We start from the raw sequence: 19,527 nt of genomic DNA on the forward strand, positions 1-19,527 counted from the left end.
AACATGCTGTGTGTTGTATTCTACATGTAAAAGTCTAAATTCATCCTGGAATTTTCTACTTACTTAGATGTTATTACATTGTACTATCAGAATTAAAACATTTGCCTTCAGGGCAGATGTTAATTGTTGAGTTGCTTTCTAATTGGTAACACAAGTTTAAAACAATTATAGCTTAACCAAAATCTATTTTCAAATCTAAAACCAATAGCTTGAACAGTGTGGAAAATATATTAAATGCTCTACCATGGTTCACCAACAGGCAAGCTGTATTCTACTATATTAACATCATCACAATATTTCTGAAAATAAAACATTAAAGCACATATATTCTTTTTATGCAAAAGTGAAAGACACTACATTGTAACTTGCCCAGGAGAATTTTTCCCCAACATCTAAGGATTCATACTTTTCTTTTTAACCTCTGACGCTTTTGTCTTACTTTTCATTATTGTTTCCATTTCAGTTCGCGCACTAGGTCAAAAAGCAAGAATGAGAGGTGCAAGCCATGAATCTTTTGAACTTAAAAGCTGCAATAGTAAATTACCAGTTCAAAGCCCTTCCTAGTCTAGTATTGCATCCCAACAGCAGCCACACATGGATGTCTAGACAAGACTAAAACAAGAGAAGCACACACAATACCCTTGCAGCTGCCAACTATTTTAAGCAGAGAAGAATTCCTACACAGATCTGCAGTTGTAGAAGGACTGGAGTACTCTTCTGATATTCCTTCCTGTCAGGTCAGTGGTGACATGACTGCTAGTGACATGAAAATCAGCAGACACAATCAGACTATCGCTAAATTAGTAAACAAATTTCCACAGTGCTATCAATCTCAGGTTACTCTGTTAAAATCTTGATATTATTCTAAAGTGGTTTTGCTGCTGTACCCATATCCTCCAACCTATGATGTCACTTTAATAACAGAGCAGACAATAATCCTATGTTTTTAAAATAAAATTGAAATTAGCTTTCCTACAGATGAGATCAATACAACCTAGAGCTGTAAAAAACCCCAACAAGACAACTGTTAAGCCTGTAATTCTACATTCTATAAAACAGGGTATTTGGTTGGGGAGCATGACTGAAGTTTAATATAAAACTGGTATGGTAGAGTGACTGAATAAAGCAGAGAATGTACCTCCAATTACAGGGGGGTTTAATACCCTTTTTTGATATCTATCTACTAAACCATAATATTGGATGCTTTTCTGTTGTTACTTTTACCACTGTACAACACTTGGTACCAACTCTGCAATTGGGCAGATTACTGTAATGACATTTTTACTCAAAAGAAAAGAAAGATGACACATGCTTTCAATTTTACTGACATAATTTTATCATCATACTGATAAAACTAAGTACTTATTATAGTCATATTTTGAAGGTCTGTAAGCTTTGTAATAGAAAGAAATTGAATGTTTTCAAGACAATTAGAATCTGATTATTTTATTAAATGTATTTATGGAGCTAATGTTCAAACATTTGACTCTGCTGCAATACAAATTTCACAATTTTCCATAGTCTAAAAAATTTTAACATTTTCTGTTCTTCTTACATGAACTACATTTTCTCCTTCTGCTGTTACTGTGAAATGCATTAAAGGCAGGTCACATGATTTCCCTCATGTCAACAAATGATGGCTCAATTAGGCAGATAAGAATCTACAGTCCTCAGCAGAAACTCTCTTCTGCCCATTCTCAGCAGTATAAAGAAGCACTTAGGGACAGCACTAGTTCTGGGGAATGAATACTTGCTATCCTTTATATACACACTCATTGAAAATTTCTCTCTTTCTTCAGCAAAAATTGGATCCTTCTTAATGTTGAAAATTTTCCATCACTTACAGTTTGTAATTTTTTTCTACATTCAGTTGTTGTTCATGATTGAAATAAATAAAACAATGAGAAATTTAAATTATAGTACGTTGGTCTCTTAATTCTAAGCTGGAATTTTTACTCTTGGAAATAAGCTGTCTTAATAACTAAACAATAAAAGATATTTCCCTTTGACTACAGTCCTCAAAGGACAGGGGAAATTCATATTTAAGGAACAAAGTTCATTCTTACCTTCCTTTGCTGTGATCAATGACAGTATGCACAGCTATAAATGCCAGTATTGTCCTGGGTGCCCTCAGTAGATGACAAGGTTGTCTCAGCTTCATTCCAATTACTCACACAATCTTCCAGATCCACTACCTGCCACTGTTTTGCTGAATTTCTTTATTTTAACCCTACTGTGAAGAGAAATCTATGAAAAATACTGTGGTCTCTCATGTCAGGTTAGGCAGAGAGCAGGACAGAGTATTCAGTACCACCCTCTTTCTCCCATTTTTTACATTTGCCTCATTCTTTCGGATTTTATGACTCTTTATAATGCTTAGCCTTTACTTTTCACAAAACACCTCAATGTTGTTCAGCACCAATTATACTCCATATGGTCTTAAAAAGACATGTTCAGAGGCATATGCTGAGGCATATTTCATGATAAATACTGTTAACTGCTGTTTCCCACCATTTTCAAATATGCAGGAAAGCATTGTTATATTGCATCTAGCAATACCATAGTTGAAAAAACTATTAGGAGCAGTGGCATTCTGCAAAACAACTTCTGAAACTTCACCATACAAAGTGATAACAAGACATATCCTCATCTACACATCTTCAAGGGTGAGAATTGTTAGCCATGTACTAACCATGGGAAATCTTCTGACTTCGGAAGAGCTTTGCAATATTTATGGACCATGAGGTCTGAGTACTCATGGTGAATACTCACCAGGTGTTTATGGCCAGGTAATTATTAAATTATTTTGTCCAAGCAACTAAATTATTTAGAAACATGAAAAAACCACATTATCCTTAACCAACACAGTCCTGCCATTAGAAACACGGTGCAAGTATGATTGGGAAGGTGAGGGCTCTTCTGCTGGGGCAGCAGCTGTTACAAAGTGCCTCCATATTAGGGTGCTTATGCCAGAAAGAAGTGTAAATCCCCAGGACAGTTTTCCATAGCAGCTGCATCAGCAAAATCCTTCTATTATGGAAAAATTCTAAGGGCCTTTAGCTTTTGTTTAAGTCAAACATTTGCAAGGATTAGTACTGATGTTTTTATCATGTTCATATTGCTAAAATGATGTTTTATCTGTCAAGCACTACCTGCTACCATGATGGTCTGTATATTCCTTAGAAAGCAGCAGTGTCTCACATCCACTTTTCCAAATTAAAAAAAATCTTCAAAACCAGCGCTTATTCCTTATTCAAAGAATGTAGTATTTCCTTGAGCATTCTACTCTTAATTAAATGAAAAAGGAAAGAAAAAAGGAGAATTTTCCTTGTTTTGACCAAACCAGACAGTCTGAAGCACATTTACCAAGGTGACCTGGTGCACTGCTAATTGAACAGCAGCCTGACAACCAGAAGGATTAAAACCATAAAAACTCTCAGCAGCTCCTCTCAAATGAACTTCCAGAGCCTGCTTTTGGGATCAGTCAACTCCTGTTTCAAATAAACCTGATAACAAACAAAGCTGGCAGGACTCAGCCCTTCAGCCTCCTAAAGGACCAAAGAATTTATCACAAAGTTGTGAAAAGCCCAATCTGCAAGGCATTCTATTTATGTGTTTAATGTATTGTCACTGAAAATCCATGAAGAAGCATTTTAGCAATATTAGGTTTTTTACTAGTTTTTTGACTCCATGTACACAATTACTAAGCACAATGTAGCACAAAAATCTTCTTGACACAGACTTTTAGGATATTGGTTAGCTATGCTGTAAAAACATTTTTACTTTCTAAAATGGTTTGTTTCTTGAAGAATCAAAAAGTAGCCTGCAGGTTCCTATCCTGTTATTTCAAAGCACCTGTAGCCTACAGTGAAGATCAATGTCCCTCAGTTTAAGTTTTGGGATAAGAAGCAGCGTATTTGAATCCCCTTGCATCATGTGCATGCATATTTTAACATTCTATAATTTTACTGCAAGTTACTGGCTTTGAAATATCACGCCCAAATGTTACCACTTCAATGCTCATTTCAAAGCAAATCATTCAGCATAACCTTTAAAAAAAAAAAAAAAGTTTTGCATTTAAACAACTGCTCTGTCCTTATTATAAAAGGAAACAATAAATGAAACTGTAATTTTTGCTTCAGACCAAGTAGTGGGCTATCATAAATAGCTTAGCTCTAAAGTTATGCACAATCTTTGCTGTTAAAGAAATAAACTTTCTTCATGTAAAACAGAGCACAGTTGCTGCAGAATTTGGGGTTTTTTAAAAGTAAAAGTCGATGACATAGATACAATACATATTTCAGTGTTATGTAGACTATGGCATTTCCTCATGTTAATGAGATCAAGTCCTTTATAAGAAAGAAGGAACCTCACATTTCAACCAACTGTACTCAGAGTGGTGACTATGAATTTATGATAAATTTTGGTAGGTAGCAAACAAAACAAACAAGTTTAACTCAAACTAGAAAAATTCACAAATTTCAAGTTTTGGTCCTTAGAACAATCTTAAATTAATGATTCTTTTAAAATGTTATCAGAAAAGTACTGAAACAAAAATTAATACAAGATAGAATCAATATTGTTTCAGAGCTTCTAACGTCTTGATTTGATGGTGCTTTAGTTTTGAGATTTTGCTCTAAGAAAGTTGACATGGTAACAGACAAAATTCTTATGCTCTTATAAGGAGAACGTCAAATAAAGCCTGACATGCAAGAGAAGCTACAGTAAAAATTTCCCTTCCAACTGAGTCACCTTACCCCTTAGAGTATGAAGTCTTCCCTTTTTAATTTACATTTAAATAAGTGTGTTAAGTCTGCCCAGACTTTATATATGACTTGAGACTCAGTGTCCCTAAAGGCAGAGGCACCTGGGAGCAGAGGTCTCTGCAGTGAGCTGAGGTCTCTGCAGTGGGTGGCACAGCAGGTCCCTGTCCCTTGTGAACACCAATTCTCAGCACTCCCCAGCCTGCTGCTAAGCCTGATTCAGTCTTTGCAGACAAGTAGCTTACAACCAAGAGACTGATTTAGTATTTCAACAGATTTACATATTCTATTAATGAAATAAAAGCATGCCCTTTCCCTTCTTCTCCCCACCCCCCTTTAAAAAGCAATATACTTTTAAAAGGGTAATGCAATCACAACCATTATGTCAATGAAAATTACACGCTGGGTTTATCTCTGTAGGTATCTGTCAAATACAAAGCGTGCACAACATCTTTGGAGTAATAATGATGTTTTATCATTTTAATTACAAACACTTTGAAAAAAAATCCCTAAAGTGTACCAATTGGGGTGGTCTGAATTAACAGTAGCTTGATAGCCCAAGGGTAGCAAAAATAGATTGAGCTACCAAATTTCATAGTAGTTATAGCAGCTGTCTTCTTGCCTCAGGGAACCTGGGTATTTAACAAAGCAGACAGCTTGGCATTGGCATCTGATTAGTAATGTGGATTTTGTTGGACAGAATATGCACAGTTCTATTGTCTCACTGTTTGGTTCGGAATTCAGAGAGCTACGGAATCATTTTGTTTTTACAGTTTGCTTCTGTGTATTCACTTGCAGGTATTGTAAAAGGTTATTTTCTCACTTATCACTTGCCTCAAGTAGGGAATATTGTCTTGAAACGAGCAATGAAACATGACGGGATTTAAATGTCAGGGTCAGTTGCTTTCCCATTTCTGCGCCAAAATTATGTTGAACCAACTATGTAAGTTTTTCTAATTGGGCAGAAAAGTGAATAAGGTGAAAGCCTGCTCTCCCCTTATCACAGAATTATTTGGAATTTAATAAAATTGTAAAACATCATTTATTCTAGCCTAACTTTATAAGGGAAAATTTCTCTTCACAAAAGAAGTCTCAGAGGTAAAATCCAACTATTGGGGCTTCTGGGAGAGGGGATTGATTTTTATTTTTCTAATCCCACAGTAGCCTGACAGTTTGGTAACAACTGGGGTAAGAGAATCTCTAGTTCAAACCTAATCTGCTTAATAGTAAAAAAATCTTAGTTAACATGCTTTATCTAAAAAGGTTTGATCTTGGGACATAACCTTAGCACATACAACAATATTACTCCAAGGTTTGTGTTTGAACTTCATACAGCCAAAAAGACCCCCCACGTGGCTCGTCTCTCTTTCATTCTTTAAGTATACATCACAAATTATTGGGGCTTGTTGGCAGAGTTCAAATCACTGAACTCATTGCAAATAGTCTACTTCAGCTAGAAGTACATTCTTTTACTCTATCAAATCCATCTGAGGTAATAAGACTTGATGTTTTATTCAACAGAGCTGAGGAAAATTGTTGCACAATAGGTTAATTCAAAATGGCAGCATAGAAAATGCATCTGTCAGTGGGGATCAAATTACAGGGCAAGCTCCTCTCAATGCTTAGAAAAAACAAGTCTGCAGTTCTACAGATTATGTGCATGTGTGTGTTTAAAGGGGTGGGAAAGGAGCTAAATATCTGAGCTAACCTCCAATTAAAGTCAATCATAAAAACAGCCAATTTAATGAGTACGGATTTCTTTGGGTAATTATAACACCAACCACTTTTTTTTCTCCCTCTCTTTTAAATCTGTAATTCTGCCTTCTTTTTATTGCTTGCTTTGTCATTAATCGCCTCAGGAACTTGATTTCCTAGCAACAGACTCTGCCACCAAACATTTGGCTCCTTTTCAACATTTTCTTTGTGAAAAATGGCACTGCTATTGCCGCCTGGCTGTTGCAGCTAGACTGGCTGTGTAAGTGTTCTAATAAGGCATTCTTCTAAAAAAACCACACAAAAATCACATGATAAAAGGAGCCATGACTGAACTTCACTAATTAATGTGCTGAAGAAACATATCTGCAATTTAAAGGCTACTGGGGTAGGAGGAGAAGGACTGAAAAAGAAATATGTATGTTCTTCATCTTAAAAAATACAATTAATAACAAAGAGGTGGACATTTAGAACTAAATATTTTTACAATGTTACACAGATTGTCCTTAATTTTATCCTATAGAAACAGGAAGTACAACCTTCGTCAAAAGCTCAAGACGTATTTTTCTCCATAAAGTACAAAGCATTCTCTTTGAAGAATGGCATCTTGAAGACCAAATTTCACAACAAAAAATAAGAAAGAAGTTTCTCATTCATTTTTTCACATAAGTTACTTGATACATTAACAAAATAGTTTGTGCATGAGAAGTTATACCTGAAATGGTAGTATAATGCACACCCTAAATATATCACGGCTTTTTTGCATTTTAGTCAAAGAAATAAAGCTGTGGATTTCTGTATTTATGAGAGAGAAAGGCTTCTTTCCCCATATTTGTTTTGGAAGCCAGTAAATGGCAGATTTACTTCCTGGTTAGATACAGAGTCTACCATCTCACCACAATAAATGCATCCCACTTCAGCTATGACTTCCAGAAAACACAATGCCTCAAGATGGTGGGTTTCAGTAAGGGGATGTTATTCCAAGCCACCAAAAGAGGCCACAACTAACTGTTGCTAGCTGCACTTTCTTCTCTGTGGCTAAGATATTCAGTATGGTGTTCTCCTGGCCATAAAACCTATTCATCATTGTGAGAAACAGTTTTGCATGTCAAATGGCATAACACACTGGTGCCAGAGCACTACGGCAAAAGTTATCAATGGGAAAAAAACTGTTGTGAAGTTATTTAAACAAATGTCCTTTTTAAGTGATACTTTGCTTCCTGCCAGTATCTTGTTTCCTGTGATGCACACACACAGACCTAGCACATCACAAAGGAAAAAGCCTATTACAATCCATTGTAAGTTATCATACTCATCATAGCAGTAAATTACAATAAAAATGCATTCACTGAATACACCTCTAAAAGGAAGAGACAGCACAAAAGAAATTTCATTTATACTTACATTGTTGTAATAATCAGCATTTTTTCTCAAGTAAAATAGCCAAACCCCATGTAAAATACTGTAGAATGTTATTTAAGCTTTGCTACTCATTGCTGACATCAAGTTTATGTTTTGACAGACTCATGTTGAAACCAGGTAATTCCTCCATCAAGCCCACTACACTACCACAGTATCTCTCTGCTTAGACAAGCACTTAGGCATTAAAAGAAATAAATATAAAAATACCACAATGTTCATTGAAACAGACCAGGGAGGTTGGAGTTTGAAAACTTTCTCCAGCAGATAGGTGTGGTGCATTGGGTTCATTATGACTTGCTGTAATTGACATTTCCTCCTGGAAACTTGGCCTAAGCCCAGAATTCCTGGTCTTTATCAGAACTGCCATTATCATCAAAATAAGCTACACTTGATATTAACTTTGAAAGCACAGAAAATGCTGAAGGTGGTGAATGTAACTCAACTGTGGGCTAACAAATCTAAGCAGCATTAGAAAACCTAATACTCAATGTGGTACAACTGAAGGGCATCACCATTGAGAAAATTCAAGTATTTGCTATGCAGAAGTAGGAGAAGAAAATAATTTAAATTTTTACAGATTATGAAATAACAACCACAAAACAGCAAAGAAGATTTGTTTGGGTTTTGGAAACTCTTTTAAAGATCCATTCTAAGCTAGGACTCACATTACCACAGACTGGGAACACATATGCAGTCAATACTGCCATTTCAGATGCTTAGTAAAGGAAAGTTCTTGGGAAAGAAAAGAAAACCAAACCAAAAAGCTCAACTGAAGCACAGAAGGAACTTTCAAGAAGAAACACATTACTTCAGCACCAAGAAAATACGAGCATCAAATGCCAGTGTTTCATTCACCTTATAATCAACAACTGCAAACATTGAACAAATGCAGGTGTTGGACCAAAGGGCAAATTGAGTAAAACTAAATAACTGGCTGAAATAAGGATGGTGAACTGGAACAGGAGAAAACAACTATCTGGGAAGCCACCACATTTGTAAACAATCATGTTCAAGTACAAGGAGAAAGTTAAAATTCAGCTGTCTCTATGAGCAAGCCATATGTATTAATTGATACAGTTAAGATTTCACAAGGTTAAGTGCAGCTTTTAATGAAGGAAAGCATTTTCTCCTTTTCCATTTTCTTCGGATTACGGAAGAACAAATGCCAAATTTCTTACTTACATACAGTAACATAGAGTTACCCTTTGGAGTCAATTGACTAAAATTGACTTTGGAGTCAATTGACTAAAATTTTTTTCTGCTTTTTTAAGTAACTCTTATCAACAGATTATTTTTTTAAATAAAAAACACTGACAATAAAAAATATCTTTGCATTTCAGGCCTTCGTAAAAAATGAAAATTACCAGCTACATACTGCAAGTTGCATTAATAATGTCAAAATGTTTGTGTGCAATGTTAAAGAAGCTGAACACCAGCAACTCCCACAGACATCTCTTAAAATAAGACAAGGTGCACAAATATGGAGTTTTATTACCCAAGTTTGTAAGATGCAACTCTGACACTTAAGATTTCTAAAATGCAAGTCCTGACAGCAAGCACAAACTCACAGAACAAAAACAAAACAAAACAAAAATTTCATTTGCCTGTTCCTCACCTGAATTTACAATTAGTTTCATGTTGTGTCCCACTCACAGTTCCAGAGACTGAATAACAGTGTTTAGTGCTCGAATGTCTCTCAGCTTATTCTGAAATAAGGGGAATGTCTGAGGAAGAGACATCTTCTAGCCTCAGTAGGAACCAAATAGAATTCCTCACCGTGAATTCTAATCAGACACGAGCAGCACAGTGAGCTGATGCACAGCGAAATGAATATGACAGACTGGAAGATATTATGTCAATGGTATAAATTACCACAAGTATAGGAATTATGTCTGGAGAAGGGAAAGAAATTGCATAGACTTTGACAGAACTTGTAGTCTATCTTAAATGATTCAAAATAGAGTAATTTTAAAGGATTAAAATACACCTTCAAAGTTTACCATCTTTGAGAAAGCTGGGGCAGCCTCTGTATTTTGCTTCTATCCGTGATTTACTGGGTCCTATTGTCTGTTAGCCTTTCTATAATTTGTCTGCTGGATCCGATTACCAGATGGCTAAAATAAATGTATTGTGCTCATTCATGGTAACAGCAGTTGTTTTTAAGGGTTCTGTCACAGCTTCACTATCTTTTCCATTATACCTGCTCCTCCCTCTGGGAATTGATTAGATTTCAGAGCTAAGTTTCATGTGAGGGTCATTCTGCTGAATGCTGCATTGAAAAGAACATTATCTATTCTAGGAAGCACATACTGATGACCACAGGATATCAGAGACCTGTCCTAAAGCAACAACTGCCCACTTCTGCCAAGAAAATAGATTGTTTGATAAACTCAGGACATGGATTTCCAGAATACGTATCTGTCACTGACATACACTCTAATGCAATCCTAGAAATAGGTGACAGGTGGATAGAAAGAAGGAAATGAAAAGAAACATATGCACAGTGCAAAGTCAAGGAAGGTAACAAGACTAAAGTGAAGACAGACAACAGCAGACAAATTAATGACTCAGAGCTACCCTCTACCTCAGGAGCGGTAATTGCTCACTACATGGTTTTGTTTAATCTGGTAATCACTGCAAACCCACAAGAAAAAAAGCTAAATGAAAGAAAAGGGCATGAGCACACAGTAGCATGAAGAACCATGGATGCTTCTGCGCCGTCTCCTCTCCTTCAGTAAAGTTACATATGCAATCTGTAATCTGAAGTGAGAATACTGTCCTAGAACTTTGAGTGATCCCATCCTTAAGTGATTTTGCTATACATGTGAACAAGGTTCTTCACTCAAAACATCTCCTGCAATCATATACTTCCCTAATCTGAATTTCATATTGTAAATATATAATACCATTTATAAGCATTTCAATTTAATTTTTTTATCCATTATCACATGCTCATCTTGGGTTTTATTTCCAGTTTAGTACAATAATTCACTGTCTCCTAGACAAAGTTTGGATGTTGTAGAAGTGGCATCTGAGAAAAACAGCTTTTAATATATATAAGAATCAGTGTAGTGAATCACCTAGTCAAAATTTAAGTGATCAAACTGACCAAACATACAAGAGCGACTTCAGAACTAAAATAAGAGGAAGGTTTTATCTTAAAAAGTACAAATCTGTTCAGCAGCTCATGTAATGTTTCACAGTTTTCCTGAAGCATCTCCACTACGTTAAATGTTTCCAAATTATACATTGCAAGCTTCATTGGGAATGATAAATAGGCATGGGAAAATTTAAAAAAAAAACAACCCCAAATTTAGTGCTGTAAAACTTTAGGGAATATTTGTTGTTCTTCTTTATTTAAACTATACTCTTAGCCTTCCAAAATTTTCCAAAGCCGACAGCAGTAATTCCCAAGCATGGCATTTGGAAAATAAAGAACTCAGAACATGAAAAAAAGCAACAATAAAAAATTGGTAGACAATACACCCACATATATTTTAACCACAGCACAAACATATGGTCATAACAGCGGGACGTATTTTCTTGGTACACTGAGAAGGTTGTAAGTGTTTTTTGACACTTATAAAGGGGAAGTCTTGGCCATACACAAGAATCAAGAACAACTATGTAAAGCCTACAGCAGTGCACACTAACTGGCTGTAGGAGACATTAACACTGCCTAAAAGAAGTAACTGTATTTTCAATGAACTTCTTCCTCCTGGATAATCAATTTTTTACACTTCTTGCCAGCTGTTCCCATATAGCTCAGGTAGCAGAATGAAACAGTTGTCATCCAGAATCCATATATTACTTGCATGTTATGAAGTTTTAATCTGTCATAGATGTTCTATGTTTGTTAATTTCGACCAGTCATATCCACTTGAGAGCAAGGTGAAAACAAATTCACCACTGCTATTTCAGCAAGACATAATCTGCACAAATACATTTATCTGGCTTGATTCATTCTGGATGGTTAAAAAAGAAAACTAATTGTGAATCTACGAATGCTCCATCCTCAAATCCCCCTTTATTCCAAAAGCAAGATTTAATCATTAAAATCAGTTTGCCCCACCACCCACATTTAAGAAATTTGTCAAAATCATTGTTTCTGAAATATTGAATTATAAGGTGCCACAGTAATTACTATGGAATAAATAGCAATTAAGATTGTTCACACAAATAAGCTCAAACTGTTTGCAGTGAATAATTATGCTAATAGTGTTTTTCTACATAATTTGTGCATCCTTCACAACGATTTACTAGAAAATGCGAAATGTAAATTTGATGCATTACTACAAAAGCCCTGAAAATATGTTTAGTTCTTATGATTTTTCCCATCAATTTAAGTGAACATACAACTAAAACATACTTCTGTATTTGTACATCTGATTTTGAAGAAATCAACCTATGCTGAAATTGAAGCAGTCATTTCCTTTCCCTGTCTTCCTATAAAATCATTCAAAACCACATACAAGAGACATACTCACTGGATGAGTACTCAGATATTTCAGGATACTGTAACACAAACTTTAGCAACTTGAAAGGGGCTGAACTTACTGCTATATAATAAACTTTGGCCTTTTCCACCAACTTCCAGTTCTTCTCCAAATCAAGATGCTTTTCCTTCTTATAGCAATTAGCAGCAGCGAGGTTAGCTACAAGAGACCTGAAAGTGATTAAAGAACAAGTATTAGACCCTCTGTAAACAACAGTACTGCCAATTTCTCACAATGAACACAGTTTCACAACGATCCTACAAGAACGTAAAAGCAATTAACAAGGAGCACCACAAGCCACATATACTTTATTTGACCATTTCATGAAAAGTAAATAATATATTTAAATAACAGATTAAATATAATTTAAGTCTTATATTAAATAATGTATCTTAAATCCAACTACATAGTTTAGGTAACCTATCACTATTACATTCTTCTGAAGGTGCCTTCATTGGCTTTGAATCAACCTTAGTTTCATTCTGTAACCCACTCCCTCCATATGCTTTAGCATCTGCACATTTTCATTAAAACTCCTCTAGCAACTAACACCTAGAGAAAAGCAGTTACTCCAGTTTACTTTCTGAAAACTATTTTCCCTCACTAGAAGCAAAAGGTTGATGGATATGTAAGTCTTGCCATTTTAATTTTCCAATGAATAGTTATATTATTTAAAAAGGGGCTTGTCTGGGGAGTTTCCCCCCCACTAGGTTCACATTTTCCTTTCGCAAATAAAAAAGGGTCAGGTTCCTACTTTTAGATGATGAACTGTTAAAAAAAAAAAACTTTGGCTTAGCTGTGGATTACTGGAACACTACCAAAAAGTCATTTGTACTTCCTTCTTTCCCAACAAGTTATAACACAAGCTGTGGGACACAACTTCCATTACTAAGAACAAAAATACTTGTATCACATTGCCTCTGTTACGTGCAAGATTCATTCTATTTTAAATTATCTTCTTCACCCACTCCATTCAGCCTTATGAAACACACAAAACTTACACATGTACTCCTAAAAAGAGGTCATAACAAGACCTCTACCTCTCCACTCTAGCTACCATGACCAAATTCTTCTATGCAGTTGTATTACGAGAGTGTTTAATAACGTGCAATACTTAGAGAAAAGGCATTGGGAAACAGATTATTTCCATGCTAGTATACAGAGCTTTAAATATAATTTTCAAAATTTAATAGTCAATGGATGTCCTCTTAAATATTTTGTGATATTTAAGAGCATTAGCCAGATAATGAATGTGTATTACAGATACAACATTTGGCTATTGAAAACTTTGGTCTTCTCAAGGTGCATGCAACTGATGCTGTATACATCATCCTCCTCTGTACAAGTGCTACTACAATCCAGAGACAGCTCCACGTGGGAGCAAAGTGCTCATCTGCTTTCACCAAGGTATGCTTCTGCTTCCAGGCTCATTACCATGTGTTAGGAGCTAAGTAAACGAGACATTCTTTACTTAATTAAAAAAAGCAAAAATAGAAGACCAAAAGAAAACTTCTATGAACAGTGCAAGCGACTCTCCTAGTAAACTTCCTGAAGTACTCATCTCTGACAATCCTTGTCAGTTAAACAGATCACATATACAAAATGACAACAAAGACCAACTTTATCTGAATACATCAAAATTACTGTTCTGTGTCATTTTATCCCAAGAGCAGATTTGGGGCTTATCTCTTTAATTGTAAAATATAAATGCAATGAAAACTAATGTACATTTGGAATAGAGAAAAAAAAAGATAAAAATTTATGAACAAATACACTGAGCCTCTGCAGCATTATAAGTAACAGGGCAACAAGTTTCACTCTTCATGAGTATTACCATTTCAATGCAAGAAATCCAGTGGAGAACTAAGTGAATCCAAGAAAGACATGTGCATTACTGTGGTAATTTTCTATAAATCAAACTTTAAAGCAAGTTAAATCTTTCAGTTTTGGCAAACCCTAATATCCATCAAGGACATAGTTTGAAAAAAAAAATCTTGTCTGTCTACGTATGTTACTAAGTGAAAAGCAATTATGTTCCAGAAAACTGAGCAAAGACTTTCTATATGTTTCCTTTCACTTACCACATGCCCCTGAAACTGTAAACCTAGCTCTGTGTGGCTACAGCCAACTGCAGAGATGCTCTGCACATATGGGTAATAAAAGATTGCTACACTGATGACAAAGCACTGAACTTTTCCAAATTATAACTGTAAGTCTGACAGCACTCAGTTCAACATGTGGGGCACAGACTAGGTAGATATTTTTCAATGAAATACAGTAATTGGAGACAGCCAGAGTGCTTCAATGGAAACAGCTTAATGGAGACGCTGTGCATGTGGTTATTTCTAAGCAGAACACACAAATCAAAGTCATAGACTAGGACAAAGTGTAGGTATTACTTTAGAGTTTAATCATGTGCTAGGATTTTCTTGAAAAGCTCTGAGAAAACAAAGCATATTAGTATTGCTAAACTAGAGAATTCAGGATGGTAATCACACATCAGATCAGAACCCTTTCCTGCAAAAAGCTAGACAGAGTTAGCAGAAGCAAGAAACACTTATATCAGGGTATCTGGATACAGTCACTTCCTAGAAAAACCAGGAGTGCTACTAGTCAGGTGCTCCAAAAGAGACAAGAGAGCTGAAGAAGGAAGTTAGCACATATGTGAGCTAGGACAAGAGATTAATCAATAAACAGTGTTATCAACTGGGACAAAGATGAAGTTATTCTTACCAATATAGAAAATGCTAAAAACCAAAAAACAAACAGAGGGTAATTAAAGACTGAGAATCAACTTGCTCTCGCAGGATGGACAATTGCACAATAAAGCCTTCAGCAGCAACCATCAGCTAGTTTTTCTTCTCCCAAGGAGCATGAACTCCCTGCCACTCTCAAGCATTGATTGAGATGAAGCCACTGTCTAGTACTCGAGCAAATATTTGATACAAAGAAAAAAGAGTGATTTATGTTAGCAAACCAAAAATACTGCTTATTAAGTCAAAGAAGTATTTGCAGACATTCTTATGAACAGATTTACCTAAACTTTTAAATTCCATTGAGATGTGTTTTGTTTTAATTCATACTGTGTGCCTATTGACAGTCTTGACTTCAGTTTCCCAACATGTTATCTAGAAAATGGTGATGGCTACAGCATGTATACACAGGCACTATATACAGGCACTGAAGGCAGAGAGAATCACAGAGCAAAAACATCTTTATTGCTTTTCTTCTTTGAAAAACTGAATATGGATCTTGGAGATGAAGGGGGAAGTCTGTAGACATAATTAGTGTCAAAACTCAGATGAAGATGAATGAACTTCCTTCCTCCACAGAGTATGTACATTCATTCCAGAGAGTAAGACATTATGTACAACATTAAATTGGGAGGGACAGGTTGATAAGCTGGAGGACAAGGCTGTCTGTCATTCAGTGGATCTGCAACAGCCTGAAGAATTGGGCTGACAGAAAACTTGAAGGTAAATGCAAAGTCATGCAATTACACACAACAATATAGGCTGAATGTTGATAGGGTACTACACAACTGTTCAGAGAAGGACCTGGAGATGCTGGTGAACCAGGCTTGGAACATGAGTCAGCAGTGCATGACACAGAGAAGGTAAATCACATTCAGGTGTACATGAGCAAACATGCAGACAGGAGGACAAAGGAAGTTATATAACCAGAAAGGAGGAGAACTTCTGTCTCCACACCTTATCTGGAGTTCTGTGTCTGACTTTTCCATTACAAGACACTAACATAGAGCAGTGAGTCCAGGAGTGAGCCATAAATATTATTAGGAGGATGGAACACTTAAATGCAGAAAGGCTTTGGGTGAACCTTAAGAAGGGTACCTAAGGGGAGACCTTCCTGCTTTCTTCAAATATCTAATGAAAGTTTACAGAGAAGATGGAGCCCTATTATTCTTGAACACAAGAAAGAACAGACACAAGCTGGAAGAAGGAATATTGCAACTGGGCACCATCAAAATAGTTTCTCCCATGAGGAGCGATCAGACATTTGAACAGTTTGCACAGAGAGCTTGTGCAACCTCTATCCTTTGTGATATTCAAAACCCAGCTGGACATAGCCACGAAAAACCTGATCTACCTTTGAAGCTGGCCCTGCCTTCTGCAGGGGTCTGTCTCAGACGCCTGCTCTAATTAAAACTGTTCTAGAGTTCTACATGTTATATAGAAAACACTTCCTCTTCTGACTCTCATTTCAATTCATGTAGCTGTCTACCACCTTTTCTAATTCTACCCAGAACATTCACCAACTTCTCTGGAATTATAGTGTGGACTTTTAATAGGGAACTGTTATCTCACCTTAATAAATTCTGTTAACTCCTGATACTGCTTTGAAAGGAAAAGAGCAGTTCCTCAGGACCAATGGCATTGAAAGCCACAGAGGGAAACCAAAAGGGATAATGACAGATATTTTTATCTTATTCTGATAAGCCAAAAAGAAAACATTCTTCAGGGTAACTGATGCAATTTTCATTACTGATTCAGTATGTAGTATCAGAAAATTTAAATATTGTCAGAAATCAGGGAGGGCTGATGTGTGCCAGTAACATCTCAAAATTAAGGCTAACCTGACTGGTTGCTTTGAAATCTCTAAACAAATTGTCAGAAGGTAATCAGCACAAGTAGAATACAAGTTCAAGAGTTCTGAGTAGAGGGTGAAAGAATAAAGCAAAGGGCCATGCTCAAGAAAAATTAATAGCAAAAATGTAACAAATACAAACATGAAAGAAATTCAGAAGAAATTCTTAAAACGTACACAAACAGGTACTAGGAGAATTTCTCAATAGATGCAACAGTAAAACAAAAAGCGTTTTTCTTGTATAAAATTAAATTAACCCTTCCAATCTGGCTATATGCTGACAGCTATCAGCATATAGCTAAACTCAGTATCTCACTGAACTCAGTATCACCTGAGGTATATTTCTCATTTGCAAATCAATTATAAGCCTTATGTACCAATCAGCTTCCACATAGGCTGCATAACATACTTCTTAACCAACTGCTGTCTCCCACATATTTTCTCTCTCCAGAGCAAGTGGAAGCTATCAAGTTCAGGAAGAAGTAGTATATTATTATCTCACACTTTCTGGCCACAATACAACTGCTATTCTCTGAAAGTATATTATTACTGCCCAGCCCCAAACTATGGCCTAGGCAGTCCTGTGTTGTCTCAAACCAGTGCTAACACTTAATCATTCAAATCACAGTTTTTCAAGGCTGGATACTCCAAGCAAATTAGGCTACATTCACTATGCCAACTGCATTTGTACCTTCAGAAGATATCAAAGGCCTCTGACCTGTTATCACTAGTGATGCAGGCAGCACAGGTTCCTGTTGGCTCCTCACTCTGCTCATAGTAATGGGCATCCACATGAGCTTCCTCCGCCTTCTTCTTCAAGATCTCTCCAAATTTATCTTTGCCAATGCACCCGAAGAAAGTTGCAGCTTTGTGAGGTTTCTGAATCATCCACTGCAGATTGGCAGAAGAAAAAAAAACAAACCACAAAACAAAGTTAACATATCTGGTATATTATTTTTGCCATTTTTTCTCTCCACTCACCATATTTACCTCCATGCCTACATTTTGACTTAAAGAACACTTGTATGCCTGAAGTAAAAAAGGTCTTGTAAAACAAAGGAGGAAAGGGCAGCAAAGAAAAAAAAATTTACCCTTAATGATCCCACTGAGCCTGTAACACCTAATGTAAAACCTAAATAAATGTAGCTCATGATATATAAAGTACATTAGTATGTTTTACAAGATATACAAAAAGAAGTTCCCTTGCACAAAGGAGGTGCCTCTACACTTATATTTAATCAAGCAACATACGGTATCTTCAAAGAAAAATTGTAGAAAATACAAAAGAAAAAAGGAAAAAAATAGTCCACAAACCCCCTCCAAACAAACAAAATAAATAAATAAAAAGAGATAGCACATAAGAAAAACAAGACATTTGAGAAACATAAGCAACATTAATAATATATATAAAAGCTAAGTGGTACTGAAAAGAATCATTTTGCCTACCATTTAATTGCATACAAAAAGGAAATGCTCCCTCTTTACACTGTTAAACCACACATGAAAGTATCTAATCTCCAACTTTACTAAGAGCAGCTCTGTCACTTGAATTGTAAAGAAAGAAAATAGATGCACAATGTTGCTAAGGTGCCAAGTTATTTCATAGTTTTCCTTTTATTAATAAAAAAATGTATCATTCGTCTGTAAATGTAACTCCATTCTGTGCTAAGTTAAAAAAACAGCATTTATCAGCAATGTGAAATCAAGAGTGAATCAAAAAAATAAATGTGAAGAAACAATCATAGGCCCTACTCTGCTGGTGGTGAGTCAGCCAACTGAAGTCATTATAATTCATTCTAATTACAGTCAGCAAGCTTATCCACTCAATCTATAGTATGAATTAAATGCTACAGCAATTTTCTGCTATACTAAAACCCTACTTATAATTGTTTCCTAATCAAGATTTAAATAAATGATCATGTCTCCATTACAAAGCAGCATTAGTAGTAGCTGAGGGCTGTACAAAGGTCAAGTAACTAAGTTGCAAATTCATACTTAGTCACATCTTTATTACCACCAGCTCCAGAGGGAAGACCAAGAGAGAAAAAAATAAACCTTTAGTCATGTAAAGTCTTCATTAATAAGACAATGGAGGACAAAAGTTGCAAGGTCTCCTTCTTGCAGCAATTTCGAATAAAGTTTAAGGAGAAAAAAGATTTTACCATCCGATGGTGGCAACATTAAATCTGTCATTCAGGAAGTGCATATGCTCTACTTATCCATTCCACAGCACTCTAATATAAATAAAGAAAACTCCTAATAAAAGAGTTCATACATTTTATACAAGGATATCAATTATATCCTTGTATTTGACACACCTTTGCACATACATAATATGCATTTGCACGGTGTTCATTTAGGATGTCTCGGGAACAATAATCCTTTATATTTGAAGGTATGATTAAGTGGAATAGATAATTTAAAAAGACAAAAACTGCTGTGACCAACTGTAAGCAAATATGGAACAAATTTCCACATGGGTAAGAGCGGAAGTACCTGAAGCCTTGTGCCTCATGCAAGCATGCTTT

At 35.8% G+C, this 19,527-nt stretch overlaps 1 protein-coding gene across 2 annotated transcripts in view; it reads right to left on the bottom strand.

The window, feature by feature from the left end:
• Positions 1-19,527, bottom strand: part of ADK (adenosine kinase) — a 266,784-nt gene that overhangs the window by 129,762 nt on the left and 117,495 nt on the right. For both annotated transcript variants that reach the window (XM_030241222.2, XM_030241223.2), the window contains exons 5-6: positions 17,718-17,890; positions 12,456-12,564 (exon numbers count right to left, since the gene is read on the bottom strand). In XM_030241222.2, coding sequence (XP_030097082.1) covers positions 12,456-12,564; positions 17,718-17,890 — 282 coding nt within the window. The remainder of the gene's footprint in view (positions 1-12,455; positions 12,565-17,717; positions 17,891-19,527) is intronic.

Source organism: Serinus canaria, chromosome 6, assembly GCF_022539315.1.
Source record: "Serinus canaria isolate serCan28SL12 chromosome 6, serCan2020, whole genome shotgun sequence".
NCBI lineage: Eukaryota > Metazoa > Chordata > Aves > Passeriformes > Fringillidae > Serinus > Serinus canaria.